The following is a 23,068-nucleotide window of genomic DNA, read 5'->3' on the forward strand; positions in this document are numbered from 1 at the left end:
GAGAACTTGATTACACACAGCTGGATTCTATTTATCATCATTAGTCATTTAGGTCAACATTGGATCATTCAGAGATCCTCACTGAACTTCTGGAGAGAGTTTGCTGCACTGAAAGTAAAGGGGCTGAATAATTTTGCGCCCACTTTTTCAGTTTTTATTTGTTAAAAAAGTTTGAAATAGCCAATGAATTTCGTTCCACTTCATAATTGGGACCCACTTGTTGTTGATTCTTCACAAAAAATTACAGTTTTATATCTTTATGTTTGAGGCCTGAAATGTGGCAAAAGGTCGAAACGTTCAAGGGGGCCGAATACTTTCGCAAGGCACTGTATATATATATACACACACACATATATACACACACACACTGTAACATTCACTTCTCTAACATTTAACTTAACATAACTAAGATAACGTGTATTTGTATGTGATGTACTTCCCAATCAATAATGTGTGAATTTCCGAACACAATCACCTAAGATGCATCAGAAACAAGGCTTGGTTAATAACTCAAACTTGCCGAGAACCGTTAGACAAACCGTTTGCTTATATACTCGAGCGTTGTTAACGGTTACATTCGGTCTCGACTCTCGGCAGTGCAGACTCTCGGCAGTAGCCGGGTGCACGGTCTCTACTCTCTTAACAACTCTTTCGGTCCAATGAATCGTGCTGCTCGAGGTAGCCCATTTCCTGATTGATTCTACCACCACTCCAGTGGAGGCGCTAATGAGGTAAAAAACAGGAGTGAGTCGGTTCATTGACGTATGGCACTCGATTCTCCCGGCTCAGTGACACGAATCGGGTTAATAACCGGCTCTTCGGTCAGTTCGTCATCACTACTCCTTTATTGAAGGATACTGTGAAGGAGTATGCCATTTCAGCTGTTGTGCGACCGCTTTCCACACATGCATGTTTGCCGTGAAAGATACAGGCAACGCAATTTTCTGTTCACGTTAACGGCGCATGTGGTGCCTGGTATCTACCGGACGAAATATCTACGCAGATTTCTGTGGCTCATTACACTGACACATGTCTGCGTTGCGCTCTGATGCTCCGAAACCCACGTTAGAGACAACATAAACATCGCTGAATGTCACGCTAGTAAACACTAATGACACGTTACACAGCAGGTAACGTTAGCCTACCGTTAGCCACAGTAGTAACTGGATTAAACACGGCTAAAATGCTGACTGCTAAACAGTGTAGTGCGTCTGTATTTCACTGTAGGATTCCAACAGCGGGACGTCCAACAGTCTGCTGCTAAAGCTATGAGCTAAAAGACACAAACTAGCACTGGTCACTGCTGTTGTCTGAAAAACAACACAGACGGGACAAAACGTTGCGTTTACTGGTAAACATCGTGACCGGCTTATGATGACCGACTGCTACCTGTTGTGGAATTTTCCTCACGTTACTCTGTCCTCTGTGACTATCTACATCTAGAGACAAAGCTGCGCGGTGCAGGCAGGGAACAGCTCTGATTGGCTCATGGAGACATGTGATCAAACAGTGGTTTATGGAGCGCTAGATTGGCTTTGCAAAAACTGTTCTATGAAGGGAATGACGCATTTTAAATATCGGCTTCGATCACGATGATGGAATTAGGAAGCCAAAATGATACGTGATTAAAATTTGATTAATTGTGCAGCCCTAATACATACATACATATATACACATATATATACACACACACACACACACACACACACATATATATACACACACACACATATATATACATACATACATATATATATATATACATATATATATATATATATATATATATATATATATATATATATATATATATATATATATATATATATATATATATATATATACATACATATATATATATATATATATATACATAACATATATATATACATATATATATATATATATATATACATATATATATATATACATATATATATATATATATATATACATATATATATATACATATACATATATATATATATATATATATATATATATATATATTATATATATATATATAATATATATATATATATATATTATATATATACATATATATATATATATATATATATATACACATATATATATGCAGCAACATATAATCACCCCATACATATATATACACACACACACAACATATACACACATATACTATATATATATATATATATATATATATATATGTATATACATATATATGTATATTTCCAAATGTATATTGTATATTTCCAAAAATGTTCTATAGCTCATTATTGTGGTTATTTCATTAAATTTGAATCATAACTACGTACACTTACAACAGCTGACAAAGCAGTAGTAAGAGTGTACATAATGGGACGTTTTAGACACAAGGATGCCAAAGGAAAAAAGTCCACAGACTTCTTAGCGAGCTTCTTCTCCTTCCACTTCTGATTCATCATGGCCGTCTCCTCCTGCCTGTGGCGCCTCAGTCTCTTGGTCAGGCTCAGTTTCTTCTTGAGGGGGTGTTTCTTTTTGGCCGAGGAGAGCTGAGAGGAGTCGCCGTCTAAAAGGAGTTCGGAGAGGAAGAGGTATAGTAAAGTGAGTGGGGGGGTTTGATGCGACTTTTACGTCAATCTACATCAACATTTGTCAACAATTATGCGCCGGCGGGAGTTAGCCCTAGACAGACCTTAAAATTAAAAACTTGACTAGGCATCCACACAGACTGTAGACTCTGTAGTGAATTTGCAGCAATAACCCCGCAAAAGGCCGAAATAGCCAATTTGGCTCTTTCTCTTCATTCTCCTCCTCCTCAGCACCTGCTCATCAATGTTACGTCTGACATTACACAAACATTTTGAAATAAAAGCGAAAATGCTGACTTCCTCCATAACTTTAGTGAAACAGCACGTCTGATGTCATTGTTTTTTTGCGCATGTGGGTCAGTTCGAAACCGCAAACAGTTCACACTGGAATCTGATAGAGGCCACGTTTTAAAAGGTCATGTCAACAGCCAAACGAAAAAATTAGATCCGAGCAAAAAAATCCAAATTAAGCATCAAGACTTGCGGTGTGAACATAGCCTATCTTTCACAATTACTGTTTCCCGTCAGTTTGTTTATAGATTTCAACGTTTCCGACCGTACTTGAAGGCAGCATCTTTTCACCGGCGAGAGAGAGAGAAAGAAAAGAGAGGAGTGAGACATAGCGAGTGCTTTGTTGTTGCAGGAAACATTCAGCTATTACACAGACTCCCGTCAGTTCAGTCCTTGTGTTTGCCGTTTTAAAGTGTTCTTGTGGCAGAGACAGAGGCAGTGATGTTTCCTGTTTCCTGTACGGGACTCTCACACCGCCTCAAACCACAGCTCAAACACACCGACCAGTCTGATCTCCGGTTACATCGTTGGCCACCACCACGGTCTCAACCACCAGGGTCTCAACCACCACGGTCTCAACCACCACGGTCTCAACCCCCAGGGTCTCAACCACCAGGGTCTCAACCACCAGGGTCTCAACCCCCAGGATCTCAACCACCACGGTCTCAACCACCAGGGTCTCAACCACCAGGGTCTCAACCACCACGGTCTCAACCACCACGGTCTCAACCCCCAGGATCTCAACCACCAGGGTCTCAACCACCACGGTCTCAACCCCCCCCCCCGGCCTTCTTGCCAGACGATCCGACGGCCGACGCAGGCAGTCTGAACGCAGCCTTCTGCAGCAGAATGTCACCCCGGATTGTAATGCTCATGTTATTAATATTACATTAGTATTGAGGTTTTAGGAGTTTGAGCCTCAGAATATCATTTTAGAAACTCATACGGTTTTTGTGCAAGTATTTAATCTTAAAGGTAACTACAAACTCCAGCTGTCAGATAAATGTAGTAGTAAGTAAAAAAGTACAACGTTCTTCCCTGATATGTAGTGGAGTAGAAAGTAGCCTAAAATGGAAATACCCAATTTGTACAACTTTTTTGTAAAAACTTGTACTTCGATGCAGTACTTCAACCAACACTGCTGATTAAAGGAGATGATGTATATTTGGGAGTACCTGTGGCCTCCAGATGCTTTGCTGCGTCTCCTTCTCCGCCTGCTGCTCTCTCATCAGACTGCACCTCCTCGCCCTCTTGTCTGCCGTCTTTTTTCCTCTTTTTCTTCTTCTTCTTTTTCTCATCTGTTGCCGGACTCACGAGATTCTCCTCTTTCTCCACTCCTGCTGGCTCGCTCTGCTCCTCTTCTACATCTTTTACCTTTCTCTTTTTGATCTTCTCGTCTGAGGGAGCGACGGGAGTAACCTCGTCTTTCTCTTCCACTTCTTTCGGCTCCCTTTTCCTTTTCTTAGCCTTCTTCTTCTTCTTCTTCTTCTCTGGTGAAGTGGCCTGAGACATGTCCGCCTCCTCCTCCTCCTCTTGCTTCTGCTCCATCTCTTCCTCTGCCACCTCCTCCGCTCTCTTTTTCTTTTTGCCAGTCTTGGTGGTCAGAGTAGTATCGCTGGATGTATCTGCGGTCGATGAGTCTGTGCTCGGGGGATCTGCAGTTGGCGTCTCTACATCCTTTTTGCTCTTGTTTTTCTTCTTCCTCTTCTTGGGAGTTGGGGGTTCTTTTCCGGACTCTGTCGCCTCCTCAGGGAGCGCATGGACAGTTTCTGGCTCGGCCGCCTCACTGTCACTGACTTCGATGTTGAGGATGATGTTGACCTCTGGGTCGAGTTGCTCTTCTGCTGCGGTGGAAGAAGTATTCAGATCCTTCAGTAAAAGTACTAATACCACACTGTAAAAAATACTCCAAGTAAAAGTCCTGCATTTAAAAAGTTACTTAAGTCAAAGTATCATCAGGAAAATGTAGTTTAAGTATTAAAAGTAAAAAAATCCTTGTGTTGTGTGTTTAATGGTCTCATCATCTCAGCTGGACTTGTAGCCGTTATATTTTCGGCTAGTTTACTTTATAATAAAACATCAGATTTTATAAACTACATGTGTATTGTGTGCAGAAATCCTAATGTGTAAAGTAACTAGTAACTAAAGCTGTAACAGATGAATGTAGTGGAGTAAAAAGTACAATATTTCTCTCTGAGATGTAGCGGAGGAGAAAACACTGCTCTTCTGCCTGTTCTACCACACACACACACACACACACACACACACACACACACACACTCTCTTTTGGCTATCTTGACTTCATCTGGGTTATCATCAGTGTGACTTAAATCACCATTGGTACTAAATTCGCTAAACATTACGATCATATCTTACTTATAAAAAATGTATTTACTCCTGGTGGATATAGACTTTTAAAGAGTAACATAAATGACCATAAATACAAAATTACGACCAACTTTCCAAAATAATTCTAAAGTAATAAAACATATTTAGGGTATATTCCTAAATATTAAGAGATTTGATAATACTGTGTTTAACAAAGGTTGAGTTGTATATTGTATGTTTTGGGTAGGATTAACGCGTGGTGTACTGGAGGAGAGTACAGTAACTGTTACCAGTGTCAGAGATGGGGTCCTCTGGGGGGGGTGATGATGTCTCAGTCTGGTCTTCAGGCTTCAGCAGGGGGGTGAGGTCACTGCCCTCTGTGCTCTGAGTCAACACACACACACATACACTAACTTATTACTACTATAATTATTACCAATAGTTTTTGTATATGTTCTTGTGTTTAGATTCAAATTCTCTCCTAACAAGACTAACTTTTCTTTTTTTTTTAGGGCATTTAGGCCTTTATTATACAGGACAGCTCAAGATGTGAAAGAGAGGGAGAATCACATGCAGCAGGTAAGAATCGAACCCGCGGCCACTGCATCAAGGAATGAGCCTTAGTACATGGGGCCCACGCTCAACCAGGTGAGCTATCCAGGCACCCCACAAGACTAACTTGTTGTCAGGTTAGTCTACAGCCCGGCCACAACAACACTCCCTCCAACTAAATGTTTTAGGGTACCTCAGATTTCTCCTCATTTTCCTCCTCTTCCTCATCAGGATTTTCAGAATCAGGGTCTGAAAAAAGATTAAAAACGAAAAAAAAAACACCATTATGCCATTATAAAGTCTTCATCAAATGTATTTTATTAGTGCTGCAGGAGTATCACAAGTATTTACCAAAGCTGACACTTAGTGACATACTTTACTTCATCCAAACTACTGCAGTACAGCAACACTACTGGGGAAACTACAGGAGCAAAACAAGGCCAAGTTGAATTTTATTTAAAGTGCTCATAATATGCTTTTGGGCTTTTCCCCTTTATTGTGTTAGTGTTTCCTCTATGTTGATTGGCAAGTGGCGGTCCGCCACGGTTAGACTTCTCCCACCACGGTATCAGAAATATATATACAAAAAGACGTCTATCAGCAGCGATTGTAAAGAGCACGTTGACGGAGAATAGCGCGAGGAGAAAAGGGAGAAAGAAAAAAGAGACAGGCTGCCGGTTGAGATGGCATGTATGCATTCTTGAGAACTGTAAGTCGTATAACTAATATTGTCAGTTAATTTAAGCCTGTATTATTCTATAGTGCTTGCACATTTTTAGTTTCACCTTCACCTGCTAGCTAAATTGCACGTGGCTGTTGATTCAATACAACGCCCTTGATATCATATCATGGCATAGTAGACTAAACCGTGATTTCATACATTCATGAAACATATTGGGGGAAACTCATTCAACATAATTCACAGCCAAATAACAATTAAAAGTATTTAGTTATTTGAACATTTATAACCTAACCTAACCTGGCAGGCACTTCCTCCGATTTGGTGTCTGCTGCGGTGCGCAGCGCTGTTCGGACCGTGCGCCGCGTCCCTTTTTTTCCTCCATAAACTCCGCTCTCAGCTCCTCTGCCAGCTGCTGCATGAACTTCCTCCGGGACATTTTACAGCTGGTGCACTCCTCGGAGATGATGTGTGTAATGATTCCAGCCAGTTGTAGCATGTATAAAGTTATATGAACACGTAGATCGCTACCGGCCATCTAAAACGTGTACCGCGCCTTTCACAGAACGATCACCCGGTGCTTTTCTTCTGATTCAGAACCGAGTCCATCCACGCCGTAGCCTACGTTACCGACTCTGGCTTTGCCTTCGGCCCATCGGTAATGCCCACACTTGATACTCGAGACCGCTAGTTACATTTCTCTGACAGAGACTATGATTATTACTCAGCAACCAAGATGCATCTTCAACCACTAGGGATGCACCGAATATTCGGCCACCGAAAATTTTCGGCCGAAAATGGCCCAAAAGGGCATTTTCGGTTTTCGGCCGAAATACTTTTATCACCGAAACAATACGGCCGAAATGTTGTGATGACGTAAACAGAAAACGCGACCTGCACGTGTGTCAGTACCCGATCCGTTCCACCTGCAAAGCGTCTCCTAAGCAAAGAGGTTGAGACGGACCACGGAGTGAAAACAATGAAAAGTGCTCTTAGAGTCTGTCAGCACACGTTTCATTGAGATCTGTTCGGATCCTCTGCACTTCATCGCGACTGTACTTGATCCGCGTTATAAAGACCATTACTTGGATGCGGAAATAAAGCAGGGCGCACGAGAAATGATCCAGGCCGCGATGGATGCGGAGAACCCGCGTGGAGACGGAGACGGAGCTGCGACGATCAGCGACGCAGCGCAGGAGATCAGAGCGCAGAAAAAGACTTGTCTCGCTGCACCAGATGAGGGGCATGCACCCTCGTTGTCTGATATGTTCAGTGAAATCCTGCAAGAAAGTGCCTCAATTAATAATAATAATAATAATAATAATAACAACAATAGGTAAGCTATTCTGTTCTTAGGCTACTGTATACTGTGACTATCAGATTGTAGCCATATTTCTGCTAGATATTTTTTTAATTAAACTTTAATATTAATTTATACAATTGCAATGCCTTGATTTTAGTAAAGTTAGTACACAGTCATAGCCATAAATGCAATGGTACTAATAATTGGCTTAATTTCTTTCGGTGTTTCGGTTTCGGTTTTCGGTCTTGGTTTCCTCTTTTTTCGGTTTTCGGTTTCGGCCAAGAATTTTCATTTCGGTGCATCACTATCAACCACGCAAAAGATTAAACACAAAACCGTGAAAATCCGAGCAGTCAATATGACAGTGTATGGCCAAAATAGGTCAAAGTGATTGTATTTTCTATGCCTTTTGTGTAATGTACAGTATATAAAAACTATTTTAAATGAAAATACAGAATCTTTTAGGAAAAGTAAGGTACCAGCAGGATTTTTATTTTTTTTATTTAGCAAAGTTATTATACATATAAATATCAAAACGGTTCAAAATTACCGTCCTGGCCGTTCTAGTGTAACCCAGCCTTGGAGTTATTTTTCCAAAAGCCAAGAAAAATCAAATGCACACTGCAAGGCTGCCAACTTTGCCACTGAGGCAAATATGCAATTAGTTTCATTATGAATGGTTTCATACTATAGCCTACTTTGGGTTTTGGTTTCCCTATGAAGAAGTTCTTGTAGAATTCATTTTGTAGACCTACAGTTCCTCAAAAATACAGTTCAATCAAAATGAAATGAAAATATGCCTCATTGTGTGTCCGACAGATCTGCCCCCACTGCTAAAAAAAATCCTAGAGGAAACACTGTGTTATATATCTTTTTTGTGCATGTTATAGGTTTACAAAGTGAAAAAGCCTAAAGTCCCCCCCAAAGGGACTTACCATCTCCAACAGAAAACACTGTTCACAAACTGCTCCAAACAGCTCTATTGTAGTCCAGCCTTTACTTCAGAGACAAACGTTATAATGCTCGCCTAGCTGCTAGCATGGCACGCCCTCATACTCTGCTTCTGACTGGCTAGTAGTCCTTACCTAGGTACTGTCAGGGCACGCCCTCATACTCTGCTTCTGACTGGCTAGTAGTCCTTACCTAGGTACTGTCAGGGCACGCCCCATACTCTGCTTCTGACTGGCTAGTAGTCCTTACCTAGCTACTGTCAGGGCACGCCCTCATACTCTGCTTCTGACTGGCTCGTAGTCCTTACCTAGCTACTGTCAGGGCACGCCCTCATACTCTGCTTCTGACTGGCTCGTAGTCCTTACCTAGCTACTGTCAGGGCACGCCCTCATACTCTGCTTCTGACTGGCTGGGTACCGAACGTCGATACTTTTATGGTATCGAAAAATTCTCTCTTTCGGTGCCAAATTTCGGTTCCAAAAGCGTCTGAGTGCGTAAGCGCAAGCTTATCTGTCCTCTCTGCATATTGACACAGAGCGGAGCCCCGACCGACACACACACGGAGAGGTGCTGACGGAGTACTGCAGCAGTGTCTGCAGTGTCTTCAGTTTTGTTGAAGTCACAGAGAGTCACGGTTGGTTTCAAGGGTGGTTACAGTTTTTTAAAACTTCACGCAGACAGCGTTTGCTGCGATATGATATTAATGGCGAGCCGAAAGCGGTCGCGGTGCTGTTGACGTTACACTTCCTCTTACAAGCAGGCACAACGGTGGTTTCTCTGTCCTGATGACTGACTGACAGGCTGAGCTTGCAAGGCAAGGCACTTTTATTAATGTTACTCTGAGTGAGCAGTTTTACCAGAATTTTTCAATTTTGATAACTGTTTTGATTCACAATTAAGGTGGAAAATAAAAGCTTTGTGTTTAATGTATTTTTGTTGATTTTGAAATGGATTTTAAAACACATGGTATCGAAAAAAGTATCGTTAGGAATCGGTATCGAAACTGAGGTATCGAAATTGGCACCGGATCGAAAGATTCTCAACGATACCTAGCCCTAGTCAGGGCACGCCCTCATACTCTGCTTCTGACTGGCTAGTAGTCCTTACCTAGCTACTGTAAGGGTACGCCCTCATGCTCTGCTTCTGACTGGCTAGTAGTCCTTACCTAGGTACTGTCAGGGCACGCCCTCATACTCTGCTTCTGACTGGCTAGTAGTCATTACCTAGGTACTGTCAGGGCTAGGCGATATGGCCTAAAAAAAAAATCCGATTTAAGATTTAAATCAATTTTTTTTCTCCCTCTACTTAAAATCAATCTGCAGATGACAAAGAAAATGTTCAAAACAAGTTTTATTTTGTTTTGACACACACACACACACACACACACACACACACACACACACACACACACACACACACACACACACACACACACACACACACACACACACACACACACACACACACACACACACACACACACACACACACACACAGGGCATGTATACCATTATGATTATTCATGCCAATTTTGTGGAAATATAAATTGGTTTGAGGTTTTTTTGTTGGGGGGCCTATATATTCAACAACAACAAAACAGATGCGTGAGATAAAGCTGTTTTCACACATACAGGTAATTCACTTCTCGTTCCGCTAAAAGTTCAAATCATTTTAACGTTATTGCGCATCCTTGCCCCTATTTTCACCTGTTGCGTGCGTGACGTTACGCTTACATCCCATGGTCTCTTGAATGTAGCATACCTGTAGCAAGCTCCTTGAGCGATAAAAACAAACGTCGAAGCGGAGCTCCGTTACTACAGGCGGCGTTACAGTTGTTTAAGCCGCTACAGACCTCCGTCACAGCTCGGTTGTATCAGCAGCATTTAGTAGATGTGTTGAGCCGCAAAAGAGTTCCTCAACACCACCTCTTGTGCCCCGCATGGTGCTCCTTCAGGTCAGCTGTAGCTGGTGGTTCAGTTACCGAGAATAGGTGACTCAGCCGGGGACAGTGCACCGCGAGCGGCCGGTCATTTCGGCGGAGATTACAGATATTTTTGATTGATTTATTAGACAGTAACAAAAATAAATGCATAACAAAATGCCAACAGTGACATTGTACATTTATCAGAACTGTCGAGGATAACACAAGAAAGTTACAAACTTATTTCCATTGTGGTCCTCGTTGTAGTCTGACAAAGATGTCCAGGCAAGCTACAGATGACTAAAAGGTACCTATGTACACTCAACCACATCCAAATACAAAATAAATACAAATATATACACTGTAATAATAAATATTCTTTTAAGACTACATAAAAGATTGAATCTAATTAGCATTTAACAACCATTCACCACATGCTCGATTAAAACAACAATCTGACTGGCTTAACTTAATCCCAACTGGGAGTTTGTTCCATTCCATTGCCGCCATGTACAAAAAAGTATTTTGCCTAGAACAGGTCTTAAATCTACACGGAACTATGTCTGTGGCACTACCTCTCGTTGAGTAGCTATGAGAATTTCTAATAAGCTTAAAATAATCTTTAAAATACCGTGGCTCATTTTTATACAAAATCTTTCTTGTTAATCTTAGTTTCAACTGTCTCACACTGTTTTCAACTGTCAGCCATTTTATTTTCTTAAGTTCAGAAGAGCCAATATGTTCTCTATAGTTGAGATTTAAAATCAACCTGACTAATTTATTCTGTGCCGTTTGAAGTTGAACTTTTATCCTCTTGGGTGTGCTACTGTACCATGTAGTACAGGCATAATCGAAGTGTGGCTGAATTAAAGCATTTGCCAAAATTTTTAAAGTTTCTTTATTTAGAAACTGAGCCTTACAAGCCAGAAATGTAATTCTTTGGTTCACTTTTTTGACAACCTTTTGACTCATACTTTCTCCACTCACAGAACTGTCTAAATCACAGCCCAAATATTTAACACAATTTTTAGCTTCAATCTGGATACCACCCAAAGAAATTTTAAGCTCAGGAGTCCTACTCAACCTTATTTTAGAACCAAATAAAATAGATTCAGTTTTCCCCAAATGCAAAGACAGTTTGTTCTCTATCAGCCATTCACTTATATTTTGTAACTCATCACTTAAATGATTCTCAATAACTTTTATGTCCTTATTGGAGAACACCAAGGCTGAATCATCCGCATAGAGAAAAAGATTACAATTGCAAACAGATTTCATATCGTTTATATAACAAGAGAAACAACAATGGACCCAGGACACTACCCTGTGGCACCCCACCGTTATTTCTCTTGCCTCAGATAGAGTGCAGTTAATATCAACTCTTTGATGCCTTTCAGTCAAATACGATCGAATCAAATTACATGCCATACTGTTAAAACCTAGGGCTTTTTTTGATCAGCAAGATCTGATGGTGAACGTGTCAAATGCTTTCTCAATATTCTGGAGGTCTAGCAATACCATGCCACAAAGTTTACCCAAATCAATCTCTCTTCTTAAATAGTCTGTTAGATATAATAAACACGTATCCGTAGAATAAGATGTTCTAAAACCAGATTGCAAATCATAAAACAAATCAGAATTACTAATGTAATTATATATTTGCTCTTGTATTATTTTCTCCAAGACTTTTGAAACCACCCCCAAAATCGAAATTGGTCTATAATTACCCTCTTCTAATTTGTTCCCTTTTTTATATAGCAGAACAACCCTAGCAAGCTTCAGATCTTTCGGAAATCTACCTGACGTAATTGAAAGATTAAAAATATGAGTGAGATATGGAGAAATAAATTCTGCAGCATCTTTTAAGAATCTGGCCGGTATTTCATCTAGACCAATTGCCTTCGAACACTTAAGTTCATTCAATAACTTTAATACCTCAAAACTGCTCCCATGCCTCATCAACATCCAAACATAACACTAGAGGCCAATTCAGTGATTTTAAACACTCAAAAACCTCACGACTATATTTTTTTAATGACCTGATCTTAATTGTGTTTTGTTTCTCCTTGTTTCTTTGTTTTTCCTTGTACAATAAATTAATGAGTGGTCAATCATAGTACAATTTACAACCCCACTCTGAGAAATCATAGATTGCTCTGACACCAAAATGAGATCAATGACCGTTTGACTCATTTTAGCTACTCGTGTGGGTTGGCTACTTTAACTATTTGCTGTAGATCTAGAACCTGGCAAAACCTATTAAAGGCTTTATACATCCCATGATTTTTGTTAGAAACATCAGTATTAAAATCACCTATCATTATAACCTCACCCTTGAAATCACTACATGGAACAAAAAGTTCTTCCAATAACTGATAGAAATTATTCTGATCAGGAGGTCTATACAGAGCCCCAATTAAAATAGGCTTACTTTTAGTTAACTGTACATCAAACCACACAGATTTAATAAGATCATGATTTAAATCTATTCTACGGTTAAAACAAATATCAGACCTAATATAAACACAAGTAAGTAATGAAACGACTGGTTAAGAAAATAATTAATGTTAGTCCCTGTCGCTGCCATGTTGTTTGTGTATCTCTATGGCAAACGCGCGGGGGGAGGGATGAGCCCGTTCGAGCCCAGTGGGGAGCGTCGGTGGATGTTAAGGAGAAAATCGATTTTTCATTTAAACAAATCCATGTTAACTACACATTCGAGTTAATCGATAAAATCGATTTATCGGCCATCCCTAGTCAGGGCACGCCCTCATACTCTGCTTCTGACTGGCTAGTAGTCCTTACCTAGCCACTGCACATGTGCGACTCCCAACAAAGATGGAACAGAAGTATGATGCCTCATTCTGTAGCTAAAACAGAGAGCTCAACACACAGGGTGAAAAGAGGAGCTGCAGCAATGTGGAGTACAACAAATATATTGTGTTTTTTGAAAATTAAACCAAACCTATTCTGATATAACCTCTAAATACAACTATGAACCTGAAAATGAGCATAATATGAGCACTTTAAATAATGTTCCGCATGTTTCTTATAACAAATGCTTTCGGGGTTCATTTATTTCTCATAGTATTCTGAGTGAATAAAGCCAGAGTCTCTGCAGCCCTGCAGGCAGCTCTGTGAGCCTGTATTCAGACACAACAGTGCTTGGAGCTAAATGCATGCTGATGTTTAGAAAGCATAATGTTTACTAGGGGTGGGGGGGAAAATATCGCGATGCTATGCTGTATCAATATACAGCATAGCATCGCGATATTTTCCGTGGCAGTACTGTATCGATACACAGACGCCAAGTAACGATCTTTTATGATATATGTGTTGGTCAGTTTGTCTGCTTGACAATCCCACTTTGCAGCAATAAAATTGATGAACACACAGAGAAATGGATCTTTTTAGATAAAACAGATGTCCCACATAATTTGAAATTTTGAAAAAAAAAGTGATAAATTGCAATACATCACAAATTATTGCAATGTTTAAAATCATAATATCTTACGGTGACATAAGTATCATGATGATATGGTATCGTTAGGCATCAGTTTCCCACACACTATTGTGTGGCGGTGCGCCTCACTATCAACACCAGCCGCTGCACATTGCGTTGTTATTAATTTTCTTTAAACGCTATTTTAAACATCTTCTTCTGCATTTCCTTTCCCTGCTCTCCTCCGTCTCTCTGTCACTTGGGTCTCGCTCACACAGACACACACACAGCCCCTCCCACCGTGCGGTGTTTGGTGTTTTTAAGCCCCCAACGTCGCCTTCCAGGCAGCGCGGCAATGTTATGTTTAAGGTTTTTGGTGACTGTTAGCTGCCTATGAGGGCGACGTTGGAGGCCTAAAACACCATCGATCCCACCGTGCACTCAGCGTCTGTCTCCATCAAGGAGAGAAGATGGCTGGCGAAATTCACAAGTTCACGAAAGGTTGGTATCTATCTCGTGAACACCTTCACACAATCACACATTCACAATCACCGAACCGACTCTTAGCAAACAAGCGGTTGCGCCCGCTTTAGAAAGTTAACTAGTCGCAAGTTAGCGGTGAAATGCCGTTGGGTTGTCGAGGTCAAAACACCATATGTAGCAGATGTGAATCAAACGTATTATAAATAATGTTATGTCATTTTTTACTCTTACACTGAATGTTTGCTGCTTCAATCCAGATGAGTATTGAAAAGTATTTTCGGCGACTGAAAAAGGCCCGTGTTGAGGATGAGGACCAGCCTGACCCGGAGGTCTCAGTCTGAAACAGAGCTCAACAGTCCCACCAGTGTAATTAGTTATGTTATTAATTTGTTTACAAGATTTTCAGGCTCCAACCAGTGAAAGACGGGGTCAGGGAGAGAAAGAGATACATTTGTTAGACATTAAAGTAGGAGAGGAGGACATCATCCAACAGCGTGTCCTCCTCAGTTTTTGATACCCCCCCCATCACAATATTCAAAGTGCTCTAAGTGATGTTGGGAGATGTTATTCTTGTTGACGTTCAAAGTATTGTCAAACAAAACCGAGACTAGCTCGCCCCTCCGTCCTCCTCATCCCGTCCCCTTCCCCTCCCTTCTGTGCTTCCACGCACTAACCCCCCAACCCCCACCCCAAAATCCTTCTCATCAGTTATTGGCTGGAAGACTGTTTATGTTTGGTGGTGCAGGTTGGTGCAGTTAGTTTTTGTTGCTGTGTGTGGAGCCTGGGCTGTCTACAGAGACTGCGGCTTTTACAATGTGTTCAGGGGACAGGCAGCTAGCAGATAGTGAGATGTTTTTTACAGTGTGTTCAGGGGACAGGCAGTTTGCGCATAATGAGAGTTTTTTTTACAGTGTGTTCAGGGGACAGGCAGCAAGCAGATAGTGAGGAGATGTTAAACAATAAACAAGCCGTCGTTTTTCTTTATTACTTTTTTTTTTTAAGTATCGGTTCAGGCACCGTTTAGAAGAAAAAAATAAAGATACCCAACCCTATTGTACACTGGTACGTGTCCATTGGTTACTTGTGTCAAACATTTGTTGAGAAGGAAATGTGAAGGTATCCGTAGAATTATACTTGTGGAATGTGGAATTAATAACCCCAGGAAGAATATGGTAACAACTATGGTTACCACGGTAACACCTAATGGGGATCCTAAATAAATAAAAAATAAATCTTAGTTAAGCGTGTTAGCATGCTAACACTAATGGGAATGTCATTCATTTTTCATAAACCAAAGTTGAAGAATATATAAGAAATGTTTGGCTAAAATTCCCATACAAACATTGTTAATACATCTCACTAAAAACCCCAGACGTCAATCTGATGTTGGCGGAGCATAGCTCATAAAAATCTATTTACAGACTGCTGAAGTTATTGTCTCTGAATAAATCTTGATAACATCAGTCCACTCTCGTTTCTTTGTTTCCAACGAATGTCACTCATAAGCCTTTGTCACAGCAGACATTTGGACTCATTGTGGCAACAAAAGGACAGCTAGAACTAATTACTGTTCAAGCAAGTAAGTAATGTCATCAGTTACACCTGAGTTTGACAAGTCTAAATGCCTGCTGAGAAACATGTCTCTTCAACTTTAATTTCCGCACCAAAGTCATGAAATCATTTCAAACACTTTGCTAAATGAGGTGCTTGTGTTCCAGATGACTAATTCATTGCTCCAGTTTGCTTAACGAGCTCTGACAAGCTTTAAAAAACCCTTTGAGATGTTAAACAAGTGGCTGGCGTTGTGGAAAACTTGTCTGAACAGAGCTGCCAGGGCCGTTCAAACTCTTCACAAGTGTTGGCGTCGAGTCCCAGCGCATCAAGGTAAAATCTTAAACATTATGTCTTACTTTCTTTTCCCCCAGATAAAATGAAATGATCCAAACATTTTGCAATCAAACGGCTAGAGACACAATGCTGCCAACAAGAGTGGTGGAACATTTTAAAAGGTCTGTTCATCCAAATTACAAAAACAAACAAATATTCATAGAGACCACTCTTTCAGCATCAGGGCTCTAGAGTGTGACCAATTTGGTCGCAAATGCGACCAAAATTTGTAAGGGTGCGACTAAGATTTTTCCTAGGTCGCACCGGTGCACCTAACGTCCTCGCATCTGCTGCCTCTCCACGAACGAAGCGATGTCGTTTATATCGATATGGTTTAATGTTGCGTTACATGACCCATTCCTTCTGGAAAGCCGTGCCTGTGTTTGGATCTCTCCTCCGCGCAGCCCCGCCCTCCCATTCACTCACGGCGCCCCTGCAACATGGAGAGACACAGCGGTGTGTGTGTTCTGCTCCTGCCCGTTCCCGCAGCTTGTGTGTTGGGTCCCGCCCGCACGGCAAACATTAGATTGATTGTCAATAGATTGACCATTGATTTTGTATCTTCTCCCCTCCGACAGGGAAACTAGTTCTTTCACTGTATGGTATTAATAAATATGCATATCTGTCGGTGATAAGTAGCGACATAACGTTCTAGTGCATAATTAGTAGTCTAGTGCAATATAAGGGCAAAGTGACATATAATATTAATTTATTCATTTCACTTATTTTAGAACGTGTTGGCTGTGGTTTGTTTTGCTCAGGTTGTTTTATTAGGGCCTGAGCACCAACAGCGGCGAAGGCCCTATTGAAACTGAAGGAATTATTATTCTTCCGGAAAATGAATCTCCTTTTTGGGGGCTTAACATACTCAAAAACTCATCAAAATTGGCGGTCGCATCAATCCTGGTGAAAATGTACGTATTTTAAGGGTTTCGGGAATAGGCGCACAAAAATGGCTCGCTAGCGCCCCCTACAAAGTTAAAAAAATTGAGCCCCTGCAGTACGTTTAACGTAGACTCACGAAACTTATGAAGCATGTCAAGACGTACAAAAAAGCTCATTGGAGCCATTCCCTAAACCCAACAGGAAGTCCGCCATTTTGAATTGAATGTTAGAAATTAGTACGATGTTGTCCATTTCCACATCCTCCTAGAGATTTCATCCAATCGACTTCAAACTCAGTCTGTGCCATCTTAAGACGTTAAAGATGAAAAGTTGTTAAAAGAAAAACTTTTCGCTGTGGCGGGGCGGCCATTTTGTGCGTTTCGCCATCGAAACAGGAAGTGGGTGTAACTTGAGTGTACATTGTCCGATTGGCTCGAAACTTTTCAGGATTCATAAGAGTCAAAGCCTGACGACATATACACGCCGATATTGGCTCAAAGTCATAGTGCCCCCTAGTGGCAACAGGAAGTAGACCTAAAAGTCAAGGTGCTATACTTTAACAAACTCCTCCTAGAGATTTCATCTGATGGACTTCAAATTTGGTCTGTACCATCTCAACACCTTAAAGTGTCCCGGGAAAGAAGTGAGAGAGAGGGAGTAGAGGGGTGTAAATAAAGCGTTTGGCGGGTGTTTAACTGGATGCACCGTGTGTGTTGCTGATTTTCTTACAAAACCTAGCTAAGCGAACCTAACAGTCGGTTACAGCACTAATCAGGAGCAGCTGCCTTAAATCCCAGGAGTGCCCTCTCCCAGCTGCAGCCCTTGTTAAAACCGCCCGCCAGAGATGGCAAAGGTTCTCACTTCCCGTACTTAAGTAGAAGTACAGATACTTGTGTTAAAAAATACTCTAGTAAAAGTAGAAGTACTGATTTAACTTCTTTACTTAAGTAAAAGTAACAAAGTACAGGCTTTGAAATGTACTTAAAGTATAAAAGTAAAAGTAGCCTTGCGAATGACAACCACTTTTTATGCAAAGCTACCTGGACCACACACGTTACTAGAGTGCAAGATGAGAAACTTCAGTGGACATAAAAACCAGGCTCTTTATATGCCATCTACATTTTAAATGGATGTCTGCCAAACATCACATATATGATTATTGTGACAGAGACTGGGACTCCAGCTTAATAAGATTCTGACTGAGTAGCAAGATATGAATTCAATTGTGATTCTGTGAGAATTCACAGATCCAGTTTCTCTTTTTTAATCGTCCCCTTAACATTTAAAAGGAATCTACATGTATGTGTGCTCAAATATAGAAATAAAATAAAGGATACAATATGAATTACTAAACATAGATTCATTAAGAAGTTCCCCATACTTTTAGAGTTACACAGCACATTGGCCAGGAGTCATACTTGACGCCTCCTAGCCTATCTCAAACATCTCTCTCAGATAAGGCCAGGGATGATTGGGAATGTCTTGCTGCTTGTCTGCCTAATCTCTGGGATCTCTGTTTTCTTCATTTTCAAATCATGTCGCCGTCCATACTACTAGTGCTAACGTTACCGCCATCAAGCTGCAATTATTTGCCGCAAATGAATGCAGAATGCGGCCGAATCTGTCGAGTCGTCTTGTAGTGGTGCGTTACATGCAACGTAGCCTACAATATATTCCCATCCAATTAGATTGAATTTTTCTCACTTTTTTCTGTGTGTCCGCGCTATTCTCCGACATTACGACCTCTTGTACAAAACTAAAGTAACGAGCCAATTTTTAAAATGTAAGGAGTAGAAAGTACCGATATTCGTGTTAAAATGTAAGGAGTAAAAGTAAAAAGTCGCCAAAAAAATAAATAGTAAAGTAAAGTAGAAATATCCGAAAAATCTACTTAAGTACAGTAACGAAGTATTTGTACTTAGTTACTTCCCATCTCTGCCGCCCGTTCCCATGATATTTGTTTTGGGTCCCACGGGACCCGCAGGATCCCAATGCAGTTCTCCATTTCATACTCTTCGCTCGTCATACTACGTCATTTTACAGCGCCGCGGTCGAGCCCGGTCCCATACAGAAGCTAAAGGGAGATTTTTAAGTCGGTTTCTGACACTGAGAGCCACTGACCAAGTATCAGTATGTGACGACTTGTGAATGAGAACGGGTTGCCCAAGCATGTCTTCGCAGACTGTCGTGCCAAAAAGTCATATTTTCGGCACGTTGTTTTGTTGCCAGCGCTTGCGCAAATTTCTCCAGCCGTTCTGGATTTGCTTCTTTACGTTATCTTATTTGATGGTAAAAAAAAAAAAAGTCTTAACGGAGGACAAAACAAAAAAGCTTTAACTTTAACTTATCTCTAACCTTGCAATGACTTTTATGTGTGTGCAACAACTGGTAATACCATTTTTTAAAACTATTTTAAGTGTGGAAACAAACGTGGACATCTGATACTGTCTGATTGCCAAGCATCCTTAAGTTTAGGCTTTCATAATAAAATGTAAAACCATTCCGTGGTCTTTCATCAGCGGCTTTGAAAAGCGCTGCCGAGGCCGTAAAAGGAAAAAAGAGGTCTGAGCAGTTTCTTCACGACGCCGTGCGAGTCTCGTCAGCGCGGTGAGAAAGAGACGGAGAGGATGCCATGCATAACATGTAAAGAACAACCTGGTCAACACACGTCTCATTGGTTGTTCCTACCTGCGGGGGGCGGGGCTTCCCTCTCTGTCTGCTGGTCATTGGTCTCATGAGGTGTCAGGTCAGCTGTGCTGGGCTCAGCCTGGCTGGGCTCCTGCAACACAAATCAACAGGTCAACAACAGACCTGCCCATAGCACATACTATGTATTTTTTGCACATTCTGCACTCAAACCGTGCCTCAGCCTCTTTTTCTCTTATGCAAAAGTTATTGTATGTACATATTTGTTTCTGTATTCATTGCTCATTTCATATTAATGGTTAATATGTCTATGTATGCACCATTCACCAAGGCAAATTCCACATGAGTGTAACTTATTGTGGCACTAAACCCTTTTCTGATACAGCAGACAGGGAGAGTTTCTCTTACTATGTTGCTTCATTTCTTGTTTTTTCTATTCATGACACAGACTGGATCCTCTCTAGTGTATACAGCAAAAAGCTGCACAGAGTTGCAGGACTGGCATGTGGACATTAGCTACAAAATGAGACCCAGAGATGTGTGTCCAACATGCCATTTGAAATAACCAGTCCTTCCAGAAAAATGCGGAGTTTTGTGATTAGCTATGTTTCCATCCACACGTTTTTATCCGAATTAAGGGATATCGAATGAAAAATGCCTTATGGAAACCGTAAAATCAGACTGAATTTCATGAATATCGACTCAAAGAAAATACGTTCGGTCTCATCGGATTTTCTCTTGATCGATATACGGCTTATGCAATAAACGCTGATGGAAACGTTATTTGCCGAATAAATAATTAATTGCGATTAAGTTTTAGGTCATTTTATGGTTGCAACCCGCAATAAAACGAAGAAGAAGAAGTTTAAGTTCATTTCCGCCCAGTATTTCTGCTCTGTTTGCACACATGACAGGTGTCAACAAAAACAGATGTAAGCGGACAAACGAGGAGACAAGATACTTTTTTAATCTAATTTACCAGAAAAATATAACGGCTATTTTAGATAGCAAAAATCTAAGAAACGCCATCATTTATCAGGAGCTCGCGAAGGAAATGACCAACAAAGGTTACGACAGGGACATTCTAAAACGCTTAACGTGAAAAAGCTTAACGTGTTTTAATGTATCTAAACAACGATCAATCATCACCAGATTTATCATGGTCATATCTTGTCATGAACACTTAAGCCTGTCAAAAAAACTAAATTATAAAAAAAGTTATCTCACGTTAATGTTTTCTTCATCATTGCGCCCTATGGCGAGGAAAAAGCTTTTTGGTTTAATGTTCCTAAACAATGATAAATGATTACCTAATTTCTCTCTCATATTGCTCCTCATAACCACGGAAAACTGTCAAAAACTCGAACCCAAAGTCCAATTATTATGGACGTTATCTGACATAAAGCGTTTCTGCTTCACAGCAGGGCAGCGGAGCGGCTGGGGGTTGACTCTCCATGGTTCTCATTGGCTTTATAATGTGAAAAAGCTTAACATGGTTTAATGTAGCTAAACAACGATCAATCATCACCAAAAAAATCCTCTCCTATATTGCTCATCATAACCACTTAAAACGTTCAAATCTAACCCAATGTCCAAATATTATGGATGTTATCTGACACTATGATGAAGAAAACATTAACGTGAGATAACTTCTATAATCGTTGGATGTTTTCTTGACAGGCTTAAGTGTTCATGACAAGATATGACCATGATACATCTGGTGATGATTGATCGTTGTTTAGATACATTAAACCACATTAAGCTTTTTAGAATGTCCCTTACGACAAGCCGTGGGACGTCCTGCGGAGTAACCGGAAGGCGCTCAAACAGCGATACACGGCTCAAAAAAGAGTTGTCTCACAGCGGTGCCGGAGGGAAAATATAAGGCAAGTTCCACCTTTTTGATTAGCTGGATCAGATCCTCAGCCAAAAGGTCCATCGGAGCTTAGGCTATAGCTTGGCTTCTAATATTAACAACTACTTTTGTCTAGCAAAACTTTGTTCGCAAGAGTTCGCTTGAATGTTGTGCGATTCAGTGCAAAAATGAATGGAAACACCATAAAATGTCTCAAATCAATTCGATATACCAATTTAATCGCAAAACAGCATGTGACGTCATTACGCACAGGTTTTTATTCGCTTTAAAGCTGTTGGATGGAAACACACTTTCACCAGCTTTATTCGCACGAGTTTTTTTACCGAACTTCAGATAATTCGATTGACAAGTGGATGGAAACTTAGCTAGTGTTGCAGGCAAAAATCCTTGATTATGCGGCACGTTTTCTTAAAAAATGCGATGGAATATGCGGGATATTTATGCAATTTTATGCGATGAAATTGCGGGAACTTGCAAAAATTGCGGTTTGATGAAAAAGAGAAAAAAGACACCCTGCTTTTCGACGATGCTTACGTCACGTAATTAAGTCACTTCATAACGAAAATGGCTGCTCGTGTGAAGTAAACGCAACATTTGTCAACTTTCTAGTAAGATATATGGGACTTTTTTGCAACGAAAATGCGGGGATTATGAAATCATGCAAGCCCTGCATATTTTGCGCAGAAATCAGCAATTTATGCGGCAAAAGTGCAGCGTATTTGAAAAAATACAGCCCCCCGCATAAATATGCGGACATTATGCGATCGCATAATCGCGTTTTTCTGGAGGGACTGAAAAACAAATCTAGAAACATATAGAAATGTCAACCATTAGTGCACCTTTGCAGCGCTGTCTTCATCCTCTGAGGCCTCGGTTTGATTGACGGCTGTCTGTTCAGCTGCAGAGCTTTCATCTGGGGCTGCTTCCGTCTCCTGAGGAAGGAAATCTAAACATGTAATACACCACTACATTCATTTATCTTTTTCCTGTAGGGAGAATTTAAAGGATCATTTTATTTTATTGTTCATTTGCTTTTTTAGTTTATAAGTTGGGTCTTTCATAGTCTATATCGACGACGTTTCATTCATGTAGTGACAAGCTGCTCAGCAGAACTTACTGTAGTGTGAGCTGTTCTGACAACCAGATAAAACTCATTTTTTATTGCTTATAGGGGTTAGACCAAACATGTGTAGCAATTACTCCTTCCTAATTATATATACAGGAAACAATTGAACTTATTTCTGCAAAAAAAAAAGAATCTTTTAATGT

General features: G+C 40.6%; 1 protein-coding gene across 2 annotated transcripts in view; it reads right to left on the reverse strand.

Moving 5' to 3' along the window:
- Positions 1–23,068, reverse strand: part of LOC120568634 (cell surface glycoprotein 1-like) — a 40,123-nt gene that overhangs the window by 7,665 nt on the left and 9,390 nt on the right. The window contains exons 6-11 of one of the 2 annotated variants that reach the window (XM_039816267.1): positions 22,639–22,731; positions 19,966–20,056; positions 5,920–5,975; positions 5,465–5,558; positions 4,022–4,687; positions 2,389–2,533 (exon numbers count right to left, since the gene is read on the reverse strand). In XM_039816267.1, the coding sequence (XP_039672201.1) occupies positions 2,389–2,533; positions 4,022–4,687; positions 5,465–5,558; positions 5,920–5,975; positions 19,966–20,056; positions 22,639–22,731 (1,145 nt within the window). Of the gene's footprint in view, positions 1–2,388; positions 2,534–4,021; positions 4,691–5,464; positions 5,559–5,919; positions 5,976–19,965; positions 20,057–22,638; positions 22,732–23,068 lie in introns of both variants that reach the window. The other variant, XM_039816266.1, reaches the window with a different exon arrangement.

This window comes from Perca fluviatilis, chromosome 11, assembly GCF_010015445.1.
Source record: "Perca fluviatilis chromosome 11, GENO_Pfluv_1.0, whole genome shotgun sequence".
Taxonomy (NCBI): domain Eukaryota; kingdom Metazoa; phylum Chordata; class Actinopteri; order Perciformes; family Percidae; genus Perca; species Perca fluviatilis.